Genomic DNA, 23315 nt, shown 5'->3' with positions numbered 1-23315 from the left:
GTCAGGGAATACTCATTTTCCTATTTGGACCAGTGGTTGTCAGATGATTGCCAACCAGTCTTTAAGGCATTGTGACTGGGCCCTTATTGTTTTGACACTACAGTGTCATGTGTCCATAATGGCATGGCAAGTTAACATTATGTAACATCATGTGCTATACAGCCTTTTCAGATCTTCTATTTATGAGGGGTATTCAGTCAGAATCAATCAGAATCAGAATCGTCTTCAGTCAGAAGAAAGTTGGCTCAAAGTCAGAGGAGATAAAAAAAAAATCTTCTCTGAGACACATGATGAACTTAGGGCCTACAACAACCAAGGTCATTATAGTAAACAAAAAACTAAAACTATGTGTGCTTACAGAACTAAGTGAACTAGAACAAGGAAACAGACAAAACATCTTTACTTTTAATCTTTGCCAGTTTGGTAGGATTTTTCAGCACAACCAGCCTGAGGAGATCTGGGATGTCTACAGGACTGTTGCTCAACCAGCTTCACAGACTGTTGTGGTTATATTGAAATCTCACTTGCCGTTTAACATAGTTCCAATACGGAGCTGAGAATGACACTGATGTGCTGCACATAGAGTTTATAGCTGTTGCTAATTTCCAACCCTTGTCCCTTGTGGGGTTTTTACATTCACTATGCACAAATAAAATTTACAACATTCAATCACATAAGACCATAACACAAAACTACAAGAAATACACAGTATAATATAAAATAAAGCAGACTCTCCAGTAGAGTCCAAGTATAAAAAATACATTCAGAGCTGTAAATGAACAGAACAGATCAAAAACATAATTTTGTTCTGGCCTATTTAGACGTCAAAACCCAATTTCAAAACTGGACTGGTCTTCTTTTAAGAGCTTCAGGGTAGTATCAGAAGTACTTACTCTAACATGGAGAAAATTAGACTAAAACATATACAGAGAAGCCTCATCAGCTGTGTGTAGGGGAGCTAAAACATGTTGTTTCAGACAGAAGATGAACCGAAGGGCTGCACTGAGGCCCAGCAACGGAAAGATACGGATCGTTTTAAACTGTGAATCATACAAAGCTACTCTAGTCTACTCGAGTCCATGGATAGAAATAAGGAGCAGTAAATGAGCTGAATAGAGCCACTTTAAAAACCACTTCATGCTGGCAGTAATACAGAAAACATTGTTTTCTTTTCTTTTTTACAAGGTGTCTCACTCTTGGTTGGCATTTTCTGTTCTTCCTTTGGTTTTGGTGTGCCAAACATCCAGTTGTAGGCAAAGCCCCTTTTGTTTAGCCCTTACATTCAGATTTATTACATGTAAATTGTAAACCTTGTACAGCCAAGTGATTAAAGTGAAAGGTTTGCAGTTCTGGCTGCTGGTTTTATTGGTAAGTCCAGGATGTCCAACAAAGTAATTTCTGAAATCTCAGACAATAAAGCAACAGAATAACTATATAGCAGTAGTTTATAATAAGCTTCAATGGGCCATTTTTTTACGGGAGGACAGTCTCTTCCTGTAATGGTAATAACAATAAGAATATATTTTTAAACTAAATCAGAACTTTGGACTGAGGGACAATGGGAGAAAGAAACAGAGGCGAAGAGACAAAGAGAGTGAGGAAAATGAGGCCAGAAGGGAGTGAAAGACGAAGTTTGGAAGGCGACTGAGGCAGGAGGGAGTAACTTTGTGGGGGAGTTGGTCAGCTCTCCCCTTCGTATCCCTATCAAAACTTGGCTGCCATTCAGAACTACACTCAGACCGTGAGCTTGGGCCTGTATTAATCATAATGTGGGGATTAAATCCTCTATACCACGCTATGGAGCCTTGAAGGTTGTTCTTTAAAGGTAAAGATTTATTTTAGGGCTGAGACGTATTTTTTTGCTTAAGGTTAGCAATAAGGTCGGGGTCAGACATCCATCCCTCTGGTGAAATTTCAAGAGGCTGAATATGAGTCAATCTAACCTCCTCTTTAGTGACTAAGTTGTGTCTCTGTGTCAACATTTATGTCTTTGTCTCACCTACAGCCTTGATGGACCTTTTCTCTGCACTCTCTATCACGCCACACGGCTTACAGACGCCATTACCCCCAGCAGACCCTGCAGACTTAGCCACGGAGCTGAGTGAAACCTAACCGGGGAGCACGTCTCCCAAGGGGGCGGTGGGGCGTGAAGTCAGATTGAGGCCAGATGTTGCAGATGCAGAAACGAGCCAGCAGGACCAGGATCCATTTATAGGCTCAGCCCGCCTTATTGCACAACAATGTATTGATAATTACATCACCAGAGCTGCTCTCTGACTGCGACATTAGAGCGAGAACAACCCCAGTGATTCCACTGTGTAAGCTTTCTAACGCAGGTATTTTCATTCTCTATCTTTATAAATACTTTAGCAAAGCCTCTCCTTGAGCTCGAAGATGCCTAGGCGGTCAGTCTAAAAATACGTTGACATTTTTTCAGTCACAAGGGACAAGCAACATGTTTATAGCTCCAGAATGATGATGAAATGTCCAAATACTGGAAATATTTGGCGATGTAGGCGTTGGGGATTTTTATTCTCTAAAGTCTAAAGTCTGTTGAATGGTAAAGATATTTTTTATCTACTTTAGAAGTTGTAACTCTGATTGATACAACACCACAGAGAGATGGTTTCAAATATTTCGTGAAAAAGTGTTTTTTTGCTTGTTTGTTTGTTTGTTTTTTAAGCTAGTTGCAGAGATTTTAAATGTTTCCATAAAAAACTGAGTGCAAAAAATTAAAAACCGTAGTCAAAATATCACCTTTAAAGCTGGCAGAAAGGGAAAAGTTGGTTTTTTATACAAGCAGATAAAGTGGACACAGTACTTTGTACACATCTGATCATAACATACTTAAAGCATTTGACCCACTCATTCTTCCACATATCTACAAGGAGTCTGTAACCTTCCTCAAACTGAAGCTTGGGCGAGGATAAATGTTATATTTACATAATGTTTTCCAAATGGTTTCCATTGTTTGAGGTTTAACTGGCATTCTTTCAATTTTGAGTCCTTGTTTCAACTTGTTCAACTTCTTCCTCTGCAGTGATTTGAGAGCACTGCCAAAGTCATTATCCCAAAGAACCAACTGCTAATATTTGAAGAAAAGAAACCTGCAGTGATTAGCGTTTTAGTTTGTCAGATTTTCAGAAAATATTTTTACCACGTGTGTCACATTTTGAGAGAAACATGACCACTGATGTTGGGCAAAGGCCTGTATGGGTAAAATGTGTGAGATGCATTTCTGCTGCAGCTGTCCTGCTCGGGGGTCTAACTAAGGCTTTCTGTCTGATTCCTGCACAAAAATAATTTCTAATGAATGAAATGTCAAAACTTTGAAAGATGGAATAAGGCTTCATATGTGATAAACTCTTTTACGATACTGTTTTACTATTCTGATTATTTTTAATTTGATATATTAGACTTAACAGCAATGTGACATCTATGCGCAGATATCAGTGGGGTAAAACCCTCGTGCATGCCTGCAGTGATGTGAAGGTTATGGGCTGCTGGGTTACTGTTATAGGGCAGTGTAATGACACAAATCATCACACTACAGCATAACAGTCATTCCGCTTTAAAAACAACGTTTTGTGATTTTAGAAAAATTTAAAAAAGGTTTTCACACAGTTACATTGTTACATTAAAGCTGTTGTCAAAATCAAGAACGCCGAGACATTTACTGATATTAGACTTCTCATTTACCTCTGGCAAAAGGTCAGACACTGTTTAATGTTATGCTGTGATATCAAAGTATGATTTCCTTACAGAACTAGCAAATTGAACAACTGACAACTCACGAACATGAATCAAACTAATTCAAAAATATCGTATGCATTATAATAATAAAGTTTATTTGTATGCTTTTGTACACTTTTCAAAACCAGTGTAACAAAGCGCTTCATAGAAATAATTTATAAAAGAACAAACTAAGAGGAAATTATAAAGAAAATTTTAAATCAATTAAACTAGGCTGAGTAGACTGAGTCAAGTGTAACGTCACAGTCAGAGTCAAGTTCAATGTGAAGGCAAAACTTTATTGAAAAACTTAGGAGTGACATAAAATGTAATCGCTAAAAGAATAAGATGGAGGTAAAGTTTAGTTTTATAAGTAATAACCCCGAAGATAAGCTGATGAGTTATAAGTTTATTCTGTTGTGTGTGGAAGTTATTTTGACCCAGAAGAAATTGAATAGAAGGTGGAATCAAAAGTCAAAATAAAAGGAGACCTCTCATGTGCGATAACGTCCTTTGACCCTCCACTTATCCTACATGATGATATTCCCCTTAACAGTGGACCCATAATGTTGTAGAAGTTTGTCAGTCAGTGGGCCCAATGCTTCTGTCTTTTGTACCATTTTGCTTGCTTTCTATAGAAACTAGTATATCTGCTGTGATTCTGATGCTTGAAGCTGGTGATAGGAAAAAAATCCCCTGACTAAAAACAGATTTTGGCTTAGATTGTGACACTTGGAGTTGATGTACAACCGATTTGGTTTCAGTTTTTAACAGACCTCAGTGTTTTTTACAGTCTTGAAAAATTCATGTGGATATCTCCTGTAGTTAGGAAGTTATGAGGGCTCAAATATTGTGGAAAAAAATATGAATTAAACATTTCAACCCACTGCTCTGTACTTTGAAGGCTGTAACTCTGAAAACATTAATTTCTTCAAAGTAAAAGTTGATTCGAAGGGGTTCAGGTGGGAATTTATTCCAGATTTGGTTCAATACATATCTGTGAATGGCCTTGTATATGCAACACATTATAATGTACTGGGTTATACAAGTTTTAATGTATTTTATTCATAGCCAACACATGATACATTATGCTATAAGTGTGGTGTATTGCCCACAGATGAGAAACACATTAAAAATCAACCTTCACATTGATTTTCCAAGACTCTGAAACTCCGTTGAAGGGTTTGGAACGCCATTCCTCCAAAAGATATTCCCTCACTTGGTGTTTTGATGTTGGTGTTGATCCAAGATCTCCCATAGGTGTTAAATTTGGTTGAGATCTATTAACTGTGAAAGCCGTAGCAGATGATTCACATCATTTTTCATAATAATCAAATCATCGACTGACCCCATGTGCCCTATAAAAACGAACACTGTCATGCTGGAAGAGACCACTCCCAGCAGGATCGAAATGTGTCATCATAGGATAAAAATGATCATCCCAATCGAGTTTGAAATTGCAGAAAAACCTTTCCTCTGAGGGGACAACTAGACCGAGTGAGCAAAATGACCATCACAAAAACACCAGATCCCCTCTCTGCATTTTCAAGGTTGAACATTAAAGCTTTTCCTTTGATTCATCCCTGCATCGCAGCATCGCAGCACATCCCACAGCTATTTACAATTTAAACTCAAGCCAGGAAGAGAAAAATGAACTCTATCACTGAAACGCCCAAAACTTGGCTTTTAGCCACCATTGTTTGAAGGTTAAATGTCAGTGCAGCTATTTTTTCTGTAAAGTTGGGCAGCAGCTGTCTTTCTTTCATACCGACTTCATCATTTAACCTCAAATTCCTTCCATCCGACTTTATCCTTCAACGCAGAGGCATGTTCAACGCATGAACATCAAAACCCTGTACACTTCCAAGAAAGTGCAATCATTCAAAGTGTTCTCATCAATTATTTGCTCCCAAGGAGAAAATATGTCCAAAAATAGGCAATAAGGTTCAACACCTTCAGTGAAAAATATAAGGTACCAGGCAATTATATTTTCAGATCATTTTTCACCTGGTGTAGCTCTAAAAAGCCCTTTTTTCAATCCTCAACTCCAACAGAAACAAGATGGATTTATGGTCCATGACAATATGTAGAGACATTTTGAACTAAAACAGAGAACGCTGGGAAAGTCTGCTAATCTATACAACCTGACACATATCTTCAGGTGGTCGGAGTCTTTGAAGTAAACTCTAAGTTATGATTTTCTCCTGAGAATACCCTTTTGTAACTGAAATCAGAAGGCTGTTGTTCATTGATGCAAAACATATCTGTTGCTCAGGCTGCAAGCAGCGATCATGGGCCCTAGCACCTTGTTGCATGTCAGGGCACGCTGCAGTCGATGGGCTTTATTGCAGGCATGTATTCAGGTCTGGACTCTTACAGGATGTTGCAAAGGAATTACAAATCTCTTAGAAAACACCTAGTTAAAATTACGCTTCATGTTGCTGCATATCATGTGTAAAACAAGAATTAATTTTATCCTGTCCACCAAAGGCTGTCTTTCATGTTGCCAGAATACTCATGCTGCCAGGACTTTCATCAAGCATAAGAATATTGGGATAGACTGAGTGATACTTCCAATTTCAGGGAAAATTCCCCTTGAAATTTACTGTGGCACCACAGACCAAACACGGCATTCAAAAAGTCTAAAGGTTTGCAATTTAGATTATGGTGAGACTGAACATATTTGATGTTGACGCGGTTGATTCTCCGGGATTTCTCCAGGAATCTGTTGGAGCACAAAGTCTACAAACAGCTGGGATGGTGCCACAGTTGCACAACAAAGTCAGAACTGCAGTTTTTGCAGAATTTTGCATATTGAGCTCCCTGCAGGGCAGAATTCTTTTAAAACACAAGATGTTTTTGAGCTTTTGAGAGAGTCTCTTCTTCTTTCACCTTGACTCTGGTTTCAGTCTTACATTGCTGGCAGAACACAATATGTCACCCAGAAAGGCTTTTGTTCCTCTGTTTCAGTCAACCAAGGAGTTCTTCAAGGATCTATTGGGACCTCTTCCTTTCATCACTTTCAGTTTCCACTGCTATGCTGATGACATACAGTTGTCATTACTCCCATTTGTTCCTTACCAGCTCCTTGGGAGAAATCAAAAACAGAATCTCAACCAGTTTTCTAAAACTGATCAACAATAAAACTGAACTCCTGGTTATGGCTCTCAAATCAGTGCTTCAAAAAGTGGCCCATCTGTACGTTAACATTGATGGATGATATATTTCACCATCTCCAGAGGTCCGCAACCTGGGTGTCATATCCTGGATTCCACCCAGTTATTCTCATCCCATATTAAATCCATCTGTAACTCTGCCTTCTACCAACTAAAGAACATCTCCAGACTCCAGCCAAAGCTTTCAGACTCTGCAGCTGAAACCCTTGTTCCTGCTTGTTTGGTCTTCCTATTAAACCCTGCATATAAAAGATGTTTCTCATATAAAATCCTTCTCCTCACCTATAAATCCCTACATGCATGTGCTCCACAGTATTTATCTGACCTTCTCCTCCCTTACTCCCCATTTTAAATTCTGTATTTCACAGATAAAGGCTTACTCTCCGTCTCTCACACCAGACTGCAGTCCTTTGGGGACAGAGCCTTTACTGCCGCTGCTTCCACTTTCTGAAGACAGCCTAGTCTGTGAGATCTGCAATGACCTATTGTGGATCTCACAGACTAGGCTGTGTTCAGAGTGTGGACATTTTTCTGGACATTTTTAAAAACAATTAAAATGCTACGTATTTACTGAGGCCTTTGAGTATGTGCTATGTACATATGAGTTATTAAGTTTTTAGGGTGGTTGATGTTTCATAGCAAAACATATAAAATTACAAATTACATGCCCTTCAATAAAAACTCAAAGGCTTGAAACAAAAGCATCACAAACATCCTAAGAATAAACTGACCAAATATGGTAATGTGATAAATTTTCTGTGAGGAGTCGCTAAAAGTAAAAAGCCTGTAAATACTAAAAATGGCATCATAATCACACAGTAAATTTAAAATGACTGACATCATGTTAGGTTTATGTTGTGGTCCCTCATCCTCCTTGGCTTCTGCTCCAGCTTCTATCTACGTGTGTTTTTGCTCTGCTCCTGGCTTTGTGGATTTTGACCCTCTGTTCCCTGTGCACAGGTTCCTGGATTTCCTCCATTGTGGTGGGTGTGACCTTGAGCGTGAGAGTGAGAAAACTGCACATAGTGGATATTTGGACCCCTTTCCATTGGACCCCCCTCCCTGGAGCACCATTCCCTGTTTGCACATTTGCAATAGCTTCTTCACTGTAAATAAATGCACTGAACTGAGCTCTCCCGAGTGTGCACCCGACTCTACCAGTCCATTAGTCTTGACAGTTCAAGGTGATGATACAAGAGTCCTTTTTCACATGTGTGGCTACAGAATTTCATACATGCAACTTATCAGGAATAATAAATAGAGTAGTAGAGTAGACTGGACAGTGCCGACATTAAAACCTGCACCACGGAGTCTTTGGTCAATAAAAAGACAAAAGCTTGCGTTAAACTTTTCCTATATGATGACCTGATCAACCTTCTGCACAGAGCTTTTCGTTTGTTTTTACGTATAAGGCCTGTAAATATCAGTAATTACACAGTAAATTCAGTTTTCTGTTGGATTTCGGGTATGTCTGCAAGAAGTTGTTTTGTTCATCTTGGGATATTATATGCAGCCAAAGAATTTCATGCACGCTGATCCCTTCAGATGGAACTCCTAAGCATGTGCTTTGGAGTTAAAACTTCGGTATTGTTTTCATGAAACTCTCTGAAATTTGCTACAGCACCCTGGATCCTGTAGCAAAAGTTTCAACTTTTAGAATATTAAAGATAAGAATGACAAAATATTATCTAAATCTGACCATTTTCCAAGAAGGAGTTCATTGAAGGACAAAGCCTAAAAGTGCCAAAAATGATGCCAAAAAGTGACACTTGGATCAGGTATCAATCTAAATCTTACTCAACGACCCGAATCTCAAAAAAGTCTCAAAATGTCTAAAAATCTTAACAAATGACAAAATGACAAATAGACAATTTATTCATTCTACTCTGGTGTTGTTCTATGTTTACAGCATTAACATAGCACGGAGGAAGCTAACTACAAAGGACCAGCAGTTTGGAGGCATTTTCCTTCTTCTGTAAAGAGTTTTGACCTCAACACAAACTGTGGTCAAGCACACTGAAATGACTGAAAACCTCCTACAATTGTTTTCCCTGTTGGCTTCTTTGTCTCTCTTGCTCTCACTCGTTCAGTGTAATACTTGTTGGAAGAGATATTACATTACATTGTTGTTGTCAACTCAATTAATATGATTTCACCTCACCTCTTGCCAAGTGTGATGCTTGTGCGTGTCTGAGCAGTAAAAGGAGGAGCCACGGAGAAACCAGTTCAAGTGTAAAATGACAGCAGCAAGTAGTAAAGACTCAGAAGGAGCTGAAATGACACAGCAGGTGAATAACAAACATGCTTATTTTAGTTTGTATTTGTTATTGTACTAATTAATACACTTTATTCATTCCTACAGTTAGATACCATTTGTTATGTAAGGCATGACTGCTGAATTAATGCTCTTCCTCTTCCTTATGGAAAGGAACACAGCTTATTAACTTGACACCAGGCAGCAGGAAAAACTTGAAACTAGAAAAAGTTAATCCCCAAATCAAAATAGTCAAGTGGCCGATACACACATGACCCCTTACATCTGAACTCCTGCTCTTTAAAAAAAGAAGAAGATACAGTTCATTTAGGATACTAATGATAAACCCAGCTGTTCCATTGTTGCCCTGGACCCCAAAATCATAAAGATTTAATACAAGTGGTGAAATCATTCGTTTAGATTAGCCTCCACAAACTCTCTATGAAAGTCCTGTGCATTCCAAAATCCAACTGCTGAGCTATTCTGAGCATGTTTCAGAACATGATCTCTGGTCATGTCAAAGGCATTTTTCTCACAGTAAAACTCGGAGTAGAGATCTATAGCAACGATATGAGAGTTCACAATAAACTAGAAGGCTATCTGTGTTTTTTCAGCGCAGAAATGAAACAATAATCCCTGCAGCACAAATCTCAAAGAGGGAAAAGCTCTTGTTCTTCAGGCCCGGCCCCGCCTCCTCCTCCTCCTCCTGCTTGCAGGGGACAGAGAGGGTAGAAGTTAAGCAGTCAGCTCTCTGCCATTGTTCTTGTTCTGGACGTCTGCGAACGGGACGGGTGGCGCTGGTCGGGTACCGGACGGCAGTCTGTCGTTATGACGGGCTCCGGTCCGAAGCTCGGGGTCCTGCTGCTGGTGGCGGTTCTGCTGCAGACTGTGGTCGTCACCATCACCGTGCTGCACTTCACAACGGCTCTCAACTCGGTAAGGAACAATTTAAAGTTCGGAGAGAAGAGTCAGGGACGCGCGGACGCTTTTACGCATGGCCGTGCTTTGCGCACAGCGAGGCGGGGGCAAAGTTGATGCAGCCGCGTGTTACTTCATTTTGCTGCTGACTTAATTATCGCAGAGTTTTAATGCGCAGTTGAGCAGTGACAAGTTCTGGAGCAAACCACTTTCATTAGTTTTGCGCTCTGGAGTTGCTGCTGCGCTCCAAAGAACATATAGTCCACTTTTAATTTCTTTGTCTGTTTTTTCTTTTCTTTCACACATTGTAATGCAGGTCACTTATGCTGCTCTGGAGTTAGGTTTGCACAATGCAGTGTCACGCAAACATACACACCTTGTTTTTCTCTGCAGCTGCAAACGTAGAACAGAGAACAAGGAAGTTAAAACGAAAAGCAGCAGGAGAGGTGGCCTGCAGATAATTTTATGATCATCTGTGACAGTCAGGAAGAGTTTCTACAGACCTGTGCGCCTGCTTTTTTGTCAGTGTGATTGTGCTGCCCTGACTGTACTTTTGATGAAGTACATTTGAGAGTCCTCTGCTCAGATGGATTCAGTCCAGTACAACTCTCAGCCTTTGTTTACAGTAATCAATCATTAACCCAGAGATGAGATGCAGCAGCGATATGTGGAAAATGAAACTTAAACACATGACAAGGAAGGAAAGGGATGCATGCCAGGAAATTATGATGACTCAGGTTCTAAAGCCAACTCTTTAGACAGTAATTGTTTTAGTGTGGACAATGGGCATTTTTCTACAAAAAAAGAGCAAGAAAAATTGGTGTAATAAAGTTAACATCAGCATGTAAAATTATGTTTTTAAAGCGAACAGACCTTGAAAACAACTTTTGGTTTTGCTGGCAAACATCATGAAACCAGAGAGACCGTCAGGTGTGTCAGGAATGTTTGATTGGAAAATAAAGAGACATTGCTCCACTTGTTCCATGCTATCCTTCATACCTTCACTATTCGCAGATAAAGGAGACTTTTTCCAGGAGCAGTGTCTCCTGTCTGACGGGCACTGACCTGCAGAGCATCACGGATGCGCGAGGGGATCTGTGCTGGCAGGTCACTCAGCAGGTTCACCTCCTCATCGAGAAGGTACAGTATCACGTGGAATTATTGCTTATTTTTACCCCTCAGAACTTAACTGACCTATAAAATCCACAAACTGTATGTAAACAATGGATGCAGCCGCTGTGGCATTACTTTGAAATTAAATTCAAACTGTGAAACAAGTCAGGGTGCTTATTTTAAAGCTACAGTCTAAATTAATAGGGAGAAAGCGTCTTAACTTTAAGCTGTCAGTGGGATGTAAAAACATGTAGAGAATAAGCAGCAAATCTGATAAAACCCTCTTAAAATGTTTGGCTACTTTGCCCCGAAATGAGGTTTAAGACTAAAACCTCTTAGGGTATCATTTTGACCTCATCCTGCAGGAATACCAGTGATGGCAAATAAGCATTTCTTAAGTTAATTTTAAAATTTCTATGAAAATTATGTTACAGATTTGAAAAAACCAGTCTTTAAGATGAAGTTGTGAGAGTTTTGCTAGTTTTACAAATAACTAACTTCACTAATAAACAAGGAACACAACAGCTAACACATCTAAATAATTTCATTATTGTAGAAGAAGAACATCACTGAAACATCTAAGAGAAATGGTGTTAGTTATCCTAAAGTAAACAGGGTATAAACACAATGTGTTCATTGTAAAAAAATTTTTAAAACTAAACCTCAAAGTTGGTTACAAAGTAATATAAACATTTTAACAGATTCATTATTGTAGACGTTTGACACACACTCCAGATCCCCACACTGACTACACGATGAATAAACCCGTATTAGGAAAAGTAAAAAATGAAATGTTATCATTCGTTCATTAGAGTGCCGACACAAACAGCAACTCAACATATGCTGAATACGCGCCATGTTTATGCACACTATGGATACAGGAAGCCAAGAAAAAGTAAGAAGACACTTAAATACATCTTTATATTTAACCAGTAGAGAGCTGTGTCTGCTACCACACAGCAGAAACCGCTTGATTGGCTTTTAACTTGCTGCTCTGAATATAATGCCTCTGACGTCACTTGCTTCTTTCTAAAACCCTCTTCTGAAGTCTCAGTGATAGCATTTTGCCATGCTGTTGTTGTTGTTGTTGTTGCATCCATAGACTGTTTAGTTGTAACCTACAGAAACGTATATCAGATAATTAGTACTTAGAAACAGTGATAAAATACCAAAGAAGAGACAAAGACTTACTGGAAAAGCTGTTGGTATCCAGAATCCACATATTAGCAGAGAGCTACAGGCGACCTGTCACTCATCAGATGCACATCTCTAACTTTAAGCCTTAATAAACTTCAAATAATTCAGGTCTCATACAGCTGCTATGAAGGGTTCAATTAGTCACTAGAATAAAACCAGCTTTCAGTAAACCTGTTTATTTCTGCTGTGAAGGTGTACATCTTAAACCTGGGAGTCACTGGGGGGGATTGACTCACTTTAGGAGCCTCAAGTGGTCATTAGAGGATCTGCAGCTTCTGGCAGCTCAGAGTTGCTTTCATGTTTCAGCTGCAGAGTTTTTCCGCTTGGTAAAATCTGAAAATGAGCTGTGCATATCGGTTTCAGCCGATCTCTATTAATGACTCGAATGATTTGGCCAGCTGCTGAGATTTCAAAACTTAATTTCTTCTCCTTCACTGCACTGCATCAAAAACTCCCCACCCACAGGGCTTTGGAGACATTGCTAACCTCCTACACTCCTCCCAGCTGCAATGGCTGAAAAATGCTTACAAAGCAAATGCTGAAGAAGGTTTATTGTTATTTTGTATTCCGCTGTCCCTTATTTAATGGAACTCCGCACAGCTGGGAGTTTTACTCTTGATGATAAACACAAGAGGGGCGCCACGGGAGAGCAGGAGTACGACTAAAAAATAAGGCTTCTGTTTAACAGGGCTCCATTGTTATCCTAAAACTATTAATTTATTGTTTTCCATGGGATTCATTGGCAGAAAGAAAAATGTAGAATAAAGGCAGCTTTATCTCTTAAACTCAAACAGGGGTCATTATTATTATCATTATTAGGGGCTTCCTGTGGATATTCGCTGAAGAAAGAAAAACTGAAATGATCCAAATCACTGCCTGCGGATGCACAATGAACTCCTTCATAGCTGGAGATGTGATGTGATCCTGTGTGGTTTAATCAGCACAGGAATGCATTCACCTGCCCTGCACTGACACACACACAAGCCCGCCTGCGCACACACACACACACACACACACACACACACACACACACACACACACACACACACACACACACACACACACACACAGCAAACATATTCATTTTCTTTTGCTTGCTATTTGTGCACATTGTTTGTTTTTGTTCCCTTCTCTCCTCCTCTGACTTTGCTGCTCTGCTAAATACTTCAACTTGGGTTTTTTCCGATTCTGCTGGTTGATTAAATTTAGTTCAGAACATAAACAACACAGAGACGGTCGGATCCAGGACGTTGGTTTGGGTTTTTAAACTCAGAAGGAATCTGAATTTACAGTAGCATTTCCTCTAAAAACACATTCAACAGGCAGGTGAAAGGTAGAAACCTAAAAAACGCCCATAGCTGCAGATGTGTTGGTGTTATAGCACATTAGCCATATTAGCACAGAGATTTTGACCAGAAGGTATTACGCAGTAAAAGTTTACAGCGTCAATTAAACCTAATTTAATCATTTTATTATACTCACTGGCCACTTTGTTAGGTACACCTGTTGAGCTGCTTGTTAACAAAGATATCTAGTCAGCCAATCACATGGCAGCAAGTCAGTGCATTTAGACACACAGACAAAGTTCAACCTGATCATCAGAATGGGGAAAAAAGGTGATTTAAGTAACTTAGAAAGGTTGTTGGTGCCAGACAGGCTGATCTGAGTGTCTCAGAAACTGCTGACCTGCTGGGATTTTTCCACACAGTCATCTCTGTGGTTTACAGACGCTTGTCTGAAAAAGAGGAAATATCCAGTGACCGGGATGAAAATGCCTTATTGATGCCAGATTGAGCTGAGCTGATAGGAAGGCGATAGTAACAAACCACTCGTTACAACCAAGGTATGAAGAAGAGCTTCTCCGAACACGGAACATGTCAAAACTTGAAGCAGATGAGCTACAGCAGCAGACGACTCTCCTGTCTGCCTGGTGTGATCAGTCTTAATTTCTGGTGCAACGTTCAGATTGAAGGGTCAGAGTTTAACGTAAACAACATAAAACTATGGCTCCGTCATGCCTGATGGTGTGGGGGATATTTTTTTAGCACACTGTGGGCCTCTTTGCACCAACTGAGCACCATTTAAACACCACAGTCTGCCTGAATATTGTTGCTCATGTCTTTATGACCACAGCGTACCCATCTTCTGACGGCTCCTTCCAGCAGAACAATGCGCTACGTCACAATGCTCAAATCGTGTCTGACTGGTTTCTTGAACACGACAGATCTCAATCCAGAGCGCCTTTGGCACGCTGTGGGAGATTCACATCACGGATGTGCAGCCGAAAAATTGGCAGCAACTGTGTCAATAGGGACCAAAATCCCTGAGGAATGTCTCCATCATCTCATTGAATCTCATTGCAAAGAAGCTACAAATGTGCTAGCACCAATATCGGCAGGATTTTCCCTCTAAGAAGCATTATTTGCGTAAAAAAGACATTTTAAGACAATTGATCCTGTAGGAGAAAATATTTCCATTTGAACCAAAGCAATGAACCAGCTGACCAGCAGTTTGTCAGCCTGACAACCCGCTATTAGTATTCCCATGCTGAAACTATCCAGTGACATCTTGTTTTTAAAGTATGCATGAATCTCTAATCTCTGACGCTTATCTCATCTTTTTTAGGAATATTTAAATAAGTTGCCTGTTGTTATGTTCTGATCATCTCTTTAACCGTTAAATAATCATTAAATTATGTCTTATCTCTTTTCTCAGATTCTTTCAGAAAGCCTCTTCTTTTTTCTTTTTAAAACACATTTCTGCAGCTGAACTAAACTGTCCAGAACCATTATTTAGAAAATGGTTTTAGTTGGTTTGGCAGTAGTTTCCAATTAATTGGCAAAAGAAATGAAAAACATGAGGAAATTGGAGACGGGTCGTTTCCAGGAAAGAATCCGTTGCCAACGTTAACATGAAGACTCCTTTTTATTCAAAGGAGCAAGTCTCCTGATCTGATGTCAGCTTTTACAGGGTCAAAGTTAGATAAGACGCTGCTTGGCATGTCTGTGGTACGAGCTGATGGCCCCGCTCGGCAGATAAAGTGGCGAAAGGTTATTACTATGTTTAATGTTACAGACATGTTACTCAAAAATCTTACTTTACCACTGTTTTTCCTACAGTCATTGTCTCAGCAGAGCCAGAGACAGAGGCAGAGGCAGAGGCAGAATTCGTCGGAAGTGAAAGGTGAGAAAGCAAAACCAAAACATGCAAACATCTGACCTATGACCTACTAAATACTGATCCTCTGATCGGACTTTTCTGGGTGTATTTTCCATCCTTTCCTTCACGTTAGATGAAGTCTCCCAGGTGCTGCTCTCTCTCTCTCGCCCCAAAGTTGCCGCTCATGTCACGGGCAGCTTTGTCCCCAAACTGGAGCGAGCAGGAGGAGGTGAGTGCTGCTGAAAGTGGCCGCTAGGCGGATTGTGTTAGAGCAAAATTTAAACAGCGTGCACAGGGCAACCTTTCAATTTAAAGGCAACGTCTGTATTTTTATTCTTGGACTCTACTAGTGTAGCTTTGCATGAGTTACACTTCAAAATAATCCAGACCCCTGTCTTAAACAAGGTGTTTGCCCCTTTAAGCCAACTTTCTGCTGATTGAATGCCCCTCATTAACAACATTTGGACAGCAGTTGGGTGCGGCTTCTGGGCCTAAGATGACCACATTAGGGATATCCCCTCTCACTGACATCATAGAGATTTATGAGTAGAACAAACTCTCAAAACTGAGAGTTTTTGGCTCAGAATGATTACTTTCACATATCCTGACCTCATTATTAGGAGTCTTTAAAACAAACTGTTGAACTCCACCACCCTTGAAATGAAGTTTTAGCTGTCATCACATTTGATTGCATAACAGAATCTGATGTTGTCCACTTGCCTTACTTCCTCAGCTCCAGTCTTTGCTGGGCGGCGCGTTTATGGCCAGAAGATCTCATGGTGGGAGGGCCGTAAGGGGCTGGCCTTCCTCCAGGACGTCCAGCTGGTGGATGGGGAGCTGGTGGTGTCACAGCCGGGCCTCTACTATGTCTACGCCCAGACTTACTTCAGACACAGCCACCTGGGGGAGGATGGAGAGGACAGCGAGGAGGTGGAGGATAGGGGGAAACCTCTGCTGCAGTACATCTATAAGAAGGTGAGAGACACATTCATAAACTAACTTATCACTTATGGTTCTTTCACTCGTCTGGTGTTGTAAATATTTGGTTTGACCTGTACTCATACATCAGTCAAATTATTCATTTTGGCAATAAAACAAAACTCCTCCTGCCTGAATTAAATCCAGCTTGTCTTGACCTATCTGCACATTTATTTGTAATCTTTTAGCGTTTGTTGCACAGAACATCGCAGACTGTTGAGTCACTGGGGTGGGGGTGTGTTAGGATGGTGTCTGACTAGTAAAATATGATGACTAATAAGCATTCAGACAGAATTGCTGTAAATATCGAATAACCTTTGGCTTCTGCTTTGTCAGCTAAAACTTCAATTAAAGGGGACATATTTTACCCATAAAAATGAAAAAGAGCCATTTTCTAGCATTATGCTTGTGTATTAAGGGGCATTCAAATCCACCGTGCTTTTTATTTTTTGGCTTAATTAATTAAAATCATAGATGTCGAAGACGGGGCCCACTGGGGCATCCAGTCTGGCGAAGGAGGATGTAATAGTTGGGCTTTGTGTGAGGATTGTGTCGCAAGTTTTAAATCTGATGAGGTCATGAGAGTGTTTGTTCAAACTGTTAATTTCTGCCAGTTCAGACGGCTGAATCATTGTTCGGAGTCTTTAGAGTCCTTCTGAAAAAGACATTACAGATGGCCTGTCATAACAAACCAAATTAAGGAGGTTGAGCCGAGGATCTGCGCTGATGCTTCTCCTTTATTTATGACAACAGCCTTTCTTGTAGTGACAGGCTGACTGTGGAGACTGCGGAAGTGGAAAAACATACTGAACTTATTGTCACAATTTCTTAAGACATCCCGGGCCGTGTGTCATCTGTTTGTAAATGGATGTTTTCTTAAATGTGAATGTTGGACTTCACTAGTTTAAAAGTGGTCATGCTTGATGTTTGCTGGTATGTGACAGTAACCAGTCACTCATCAGGCAAGCTGCAGCTGATTAGCATTAGCCAAATTAGCTGCCTCAACTATCAACTGACCAACTTCCACTTGATTTTTTTGCTAAACGACTAAGCGAAAACCTCTGGTGCTGAAATGATACTGTGTAGTACAGGCCATCAAAGAAGTCTGTGTTAAAGTTTTTCTGAGTAATATTCTTGTTTTTTATTAGTGAGCATTTAGAACCCAGCCACAGAAGGGCCATATGCCAGTGTACTCCTAGTTATGATCTCAAGCCCAGATAAATTTGCAGGGTTCTGTCAGGAAAAGCATCTAGGGTAAAATATTTGCCAAATCAAACATGAGTGAGATTTACATACTAGATCGGTAGGGTCCCAGTTTAACCTTGATTGGCTCCAGTGTTCTCAGACAACAGCTACTGCCTGCCGAGGACAGAGAAATAGGAAAGGGGGAAGGAGTGTTAGCAGGCAGTGAGAGAGAAAAAAGGCAGGAGTGTGCACAAAGTTAGAGACGCAAAGTTGAGATGGTTTGTTAGAGGGCCAGTGGATACTGAATGTGGAGCTAGAAGGAAAAGGGAAGACCACAAAAAAAGGTTCAAGGATCTAGTGAGACGGACATGCAGTGGGTTTCATGTGACAGGGCAGGATGCTAGGGATAGGCTGAGCTGGAGGCAGATGATCTGCTGTGGCGTCCGTTTAAAGGACAAAAGAAGAAGATTTAATTAGCAGGTATATGTGTGATGCACCAGTACAATTTATTTGTAATTGTAATTTGTATACAGTCTGCACAAGTGTCCATCTTGCACAACTTTTGATATGATTCACAGGCAGTAGCGCTGGCACTTTAACAGTTTAACTTTTCTCAGCTCTTTAAACAAATGGTTTTAGTTTGAGATCCTCATATTACACCTTTCAAAGTGAATGAGAACTGAAATGTGTACGTGTGAAAACTGTATAAGACCAAAAGAAATTATTGATGTGTTTATTAGTTTATGTGAAATGGATTTAGTGATGGGTAAACATTTCCAGATATCACTGACAGCACATAAGCAGATGTATGAAAAAAAAACTGTTATGAATAAGTTAAATCCTGCCAAACATTTTAAGGTCAGTGCTCATGGAGCACATGGATTGGGTTCTTCTTTGTGTTTTGCTTTGTTTTTCTGAGCTGAGATTATAATTGAAATTGATTTGTTTTGTCCTGCAAAAGACAGATTCTTGGACCAGAGTATGATTGAGAAACTTGTAAACATCTCCCAAGAAAGCTTTAGTTTAAGACAAAATCTAGGAGTTTTTTGATCATAAGCAATGACAGCTCGCTGACAGCTGATTGGTTGCTTCTCTTCTCTGTGGTTGAGACTCAAACATGAAACATGAAACATTCCTGCCTTTATGCCACCTTTGAAGCACTCATTCTAACATATCGCATTTCTCTCACCTGCTCTTCTCCCAACAGATGAGCTCATATCCAGCTCCCATCCTGCTGATGAAAACAAGCCGCACTTCCTGCTGGTCCCGAGGTTCCCAGTACTCTCTTCACTCCGCCCACCAGGGGGGGCTGTTCCCACTTACTACCGGCGACCGCCTGTTCGTCACGGTGACAAATGCATCTGCTGTGGATATGGACGAGGAGACCAGCTTCTTTGGTGCATTTCTGATCAGCTAGAGTAGCAGGTCCTGGACTGGGCATCTCGGGTTTTGCCTAATGAAATAGCTTAATGATGCTACCGTGCTGTAATGATGAGCGTGGTAGCGTCTAGACTTCTCCTAGAGTTTAAAACTATAGAAGTCAAGGAGAAGTCGAACAACTTTTACGACACTGGTTCTCTGGGGGGGAGAAGACACTGATGTGGCTGTGCATGAGTGCTTTGTATTCGAGTGTTCCTTAAAGTAAGTGTGGACTGGACTTTACAGGGGTGTAGTTTTTTTACAAACATCTCTTTAAGACGGAAGTACAGTTTTTAAGGATATGTAGGCCCAAAAGCAATTTTAATATCCAACTAGGCATCTAATGCCTAATTTATAGCTCTGGACCCAATATCCAACCTAGACATGTCAGCAAAATATAGACTACTTGTTGCACAAAAAGTTTAATTCCTTGTTGCGTTATCTACAATCTGTGTGGAGAGCAAAAGGAGGATTCAATTTGCTAAAATGCAATCTCGAAAAGAGTTCCTAAACTAATTCACGGGCTACACCGGAATACCCCCAAAATTACACGTGTCTCCAGAGGCTTAAACAACAGACTAGCTGAAATCTTGGATAGGTAGGTCTCAAAGTCACACTGGGATGCGAACCTGCAGATCAACCAGTACAGCTTACTATGCATCCTGAGGCAAATGTAATGTAGGGCATGCTTTTTAAACTGCTTCAGCCTAGCTACAGTTGCCCGACACCTGCAAGCCACTTTGTAGCCCACCTTCACCTGCCGCCTCTTTTTCTTTTCTTCTCTGCAGGGTGTTGCTGCTGCTGCAGCGGTCCCAGTGCAGAGTCATGTAGCCAAATGTAAATTAGTGCAGATGGAAGTAATGTTTTGCCATAGTAGTCTTGCCTGGGGTAGATTTAACTGATAGACAATTTGGCTGTGAAGTGGCTGTGCAACACAAATATCCACAGGAAGGTTTGCCAAAGACCGAGAATTTGTCAAACTTTTATTCTTTGTTCTTATTCTTGTTTAACCCCTGTAGCAGTCGTGCCTAAAACCACCAAAAGTTGGAACCATTGAAACTGCCTGTGTTGCCTGAACAGGCTGCCAGTCCATCAGGGGGCTAACACAAAGAATCAGACCTTTAACGCTTGTATCCAAGCCTATGACTAATTTAGAAACAGTAAGAAACCTGTACGTGTTTGGACTGAGGGAGCAAACTGGACCACCTGGAGAAAAGCCCATGGAGGCACAGGAAGAACACAAAAGCTCCACATAAAAGGCCCACCTGACCACAAAGTTTAAACCAAGGAACCATCTTGCTTTGCGGGGACAGTGCTTGCCACCAGGCTTGGATACACCAGTCACAAATAAACAAAAGCAATACCAGCTGCAGTTTTTTTCGGTTCTGCCATTAAGAAATGTTTGTATAAAAGTCATATGAGTCCACACAGAAATTTTAGGTGTATTCCTGTTTAGAGATGTAAATGCTGTGCTATATTTTTTTATTTTTATAATAATCATTTAAGTATTGAGTTCGTGAAATCTTTGTTCTTGACATTCCCCCAGTCAGAGGACAAACATGTGGGTAAAAGTATAAACCTTAGAGACAATTTACTGCCTTTCAGATACACTTAATATACCCACCCATCATGTTGACAACCATATTGGGACTATGAAATAGGGTTGCGTACAGACTATACTTTGTGGTGCATCTGTCTGCACCAGGACCGCAGTCTCGCTTTCTTCTGTCAGACTTCCAGCATTTTGGCTCGTCCACTCCAACCTTTCTCCAAGAGGTGCATTAAATGCTCCCTTGCAGTTGGTATTCATGCTATGTTGGATTAACTGCAGATGTGACTTTCAGACTCGGGAAAATGGTCTGCATCTAAACAGCAGAAATATGTTGTTTTCTTTCTGTGTAGCTCTGCTGCTTTCCACATTGTTGTAGTGAACAACACAGCAGATGCCTTCCAAGGTAATTCAAATTAAAAAGCTGTTTTCACACATGCTCTGCAGCCCTGAACCTTAGTAGACATGACCAGACAGAGGTGCATGATGGAAAACAAATGTTTGAGGCAATCAAATAGGACCGTAGCCTGATTTAACCTTCCAGATCTCTCGTATTAGGTCCCAGTGATTTGTGAGAGCAGAGCAGCTATTGTTTGGTACAGCACTAATGATTGGGTGTCAGAAAGGAAGAAATTCAATTGTTGAAAAAGGTCTTTAGTCTTTCAAAAGTCTTAAAAATAATAAAGTGTGAGAACAGAATATTTAACAGATAAGGTGACCAGGTTTTTCCTGTCTGCTAGCTGTCAGTAAAAACTGGCGGCCAAGTGGTTTCAAACTTTATGTGATGGGAATCACACCAGTGCACTGCCTCACAAGTTCCAGGTCACGTCTACTGTCCTGCCAAGGAAATGTTTGTTTTCATGTGCAACTAGAGCATCAAACAAACCACACAAACAGCTTTTTTCCTCCAGTTTTTGCTTGTTTAAAGCAGCTGGCCTCAAATTTCATTCTGAGTGTAATAAAATATAAAATCTTAATTCTAACTTTTCGTAAGGTGCAGAAAACCTGGAGAAGTTGCTATAATTAACATCATCATCATCTGCTGATGGAGTGAATGTAAACCCCCTCCAAATATTTACAATTACCACAAAAATGATCAGCTCGATGCTGCTGAACACTCCAGACTACTCCTGGTAATGTAACTTTAAGCAACGAATACTTTTAATCTGGTTATAAATTCAATCTCAAGTATCCCCATTAAAGGTATTTTGTTATATTCACTGATGGATGCAGCAAGATTTCGTTGAGACATGACATAAAAAGACATGAATGCAACATTCACTGTATTACTTATGTAAATAAAACAAAGCACAATCATTTCTTGTAAGCTGTGTTTAAGAACGCGTTCAAACTTTTGTTAAGGTGGTTGTTTAAGTTTTGTTAAGTCATGTTATGCTCTGGACCAACTTTGATGTAAAAATCTGTTTTCACGTTTGTGTTTTGGGGTTAATTATTTGTGAAGTGGATCTACTACAAAACAGTCCATGCTATTTTTCTCCTTTTCACTCCGGATCAGACTGGGACGTTGATGTGAATTAAGCCAGTACCTTAAATTCAGCCTCCATGTAGAAACATCTGCCTGCACTCAGCCCTCTTTGTCCACTTCAGTTTATTTGCATCAAAAACGGACATTCATGAGGTTATTAAGAATTAAATCCTTTGCCAGACAATTAAATGTGAATGTAAATAATCCAATTTTTGTGGGTGTAAATATGTGAAATAAAGACTCAATAAAAAAGCTCTTTGGATTTTTGTCCATTGTCTTATGCGAGAGACAGGGCACTGGAGACGAGGGTGAAGTCCAAGCTCTAAGCAAAAGCTGAGGCTGGCAAACTGTATGAGTCCAGAAAGTCAGCTCTTAAGGATATAATAAGAAATTCTAGGAAACATCTGCTGAATGGACCAGTATTTATATTGTGTCTTTCTTCTTTGAGCAGTCGAAGTGCTTTCAAAAAACAAAACAGTGTTTGAGTTTTTATTCGGAAAATTTTGAAGATGATTTATTGATTATGAATCATAAATTAATAACACCACGTTTGTGGAAAACCACACAAGCACACTCAGTAACGCGATGTCAGGCTGCAGCAGCACAGCATGTTCTCTGGTAGCACGAGCAAGCAAGCGGGTCGCAGAAGTCATGGAGGAAGAAGCCTGGGATTAGGAGATTTTTCTTTCTCTAAATGTCTTAAAACCAAATAAGCTGAGTCACTTTCATCCTCCTCAAAGTTTGAAGGGTTGTTGTTTGTTTGTGGTTATAAATTAAGAGCATTAAATGCTGAAGAGAACAGAAAATTAATGCAGTTTAACAAAGAAATGTGAATGCATTAAAGCAGACATCGTGAAAAAAGAAAATACCATTAGCATTTAACAATTATACTAAAAAAGAAAAATATATGTAATAATACACTATGTGTAATTAAGGAATTAATTTTTAGGGGAAAAACAAATAAGCATCTGAATAAGTAAGAAAAAGGTGTCAGTGTGTATTATTTGTGATCTTAAATCAGTTAAATCAAACATGACTCCTTAAAATCACAGATCTATATGTCATGATTTAAATTTGCAAAACTTTTTTAAACGTGTGCACAAATCGTACGTCATGTGAAATACCTTGGGTTATAAATTACATTTTAAA

At 40.0% G+C, this 23315-nt stretch overlaps 1 protein-coding gene and 1 long non-coding RNA gene across 2 annotated transcripts; both read left to right on the top strand.

The window, feature by feature from the left end:
• The first annotated feature begins 1745 nt into the window (after positions 1-1745).
• Positions 1746-8601, top strand: LOC109203531 (uncharacterized). Its single transcript, XR_002063263.2, has 3 exons — positions 1746-1825; positions 2006-2336; positions 7869-8601. It is a non-coding gene; the product is annotated as an uncharacterized LOC109203531 (long non-coding RNA).
• A 1260-nt stretch (positions 8602-9861) lies between these two features.
• LOC100707781 (tumor necrosis factor ligand superfamily member 10) lies at positions 9862-22420 on the top strand. The gene is made up of 6 exons (XM_003439312.5): positions 9862-10098; positions 11095-11220; positions 15510-15573; positions 15683-15778; positions 16283-16524; positions 18920-22420. The coding sequence occupies exons 1-6, from the start codon at positions 9991-9993 to the stop codon at positions 19127-19129; spliced, it is 846 nt and encodes a 281-aa protein (XP_003439360.1). The 5' UTR covers positions 9862-9990; the 3' UTR covers positions 19130-22420.
• Positions 22421-23315: the final 895 nt, after the last annotated feature.

The sequence above is a fragment of the Oreochromis niloticus genome, linkage group LG9 (assembly GCF_001858045.2).
Source record: "Oreochromis niloticus isolate F11D_XX linkage group LG9, O_niloticus_UMD_NMBU, whole genome shotgun sequence".
NCBI lineage: Eukaryota > Metazoa > Chordata > Actinopteri > Cichliformes > Cichlidae > Oreochromis > Oreochromis niloticus.
The sequence above is the reverse complement of the archived record's forward strand: the minus strand, read 5'-3'. Positions and strand labels throughout refer to the sequence as shown.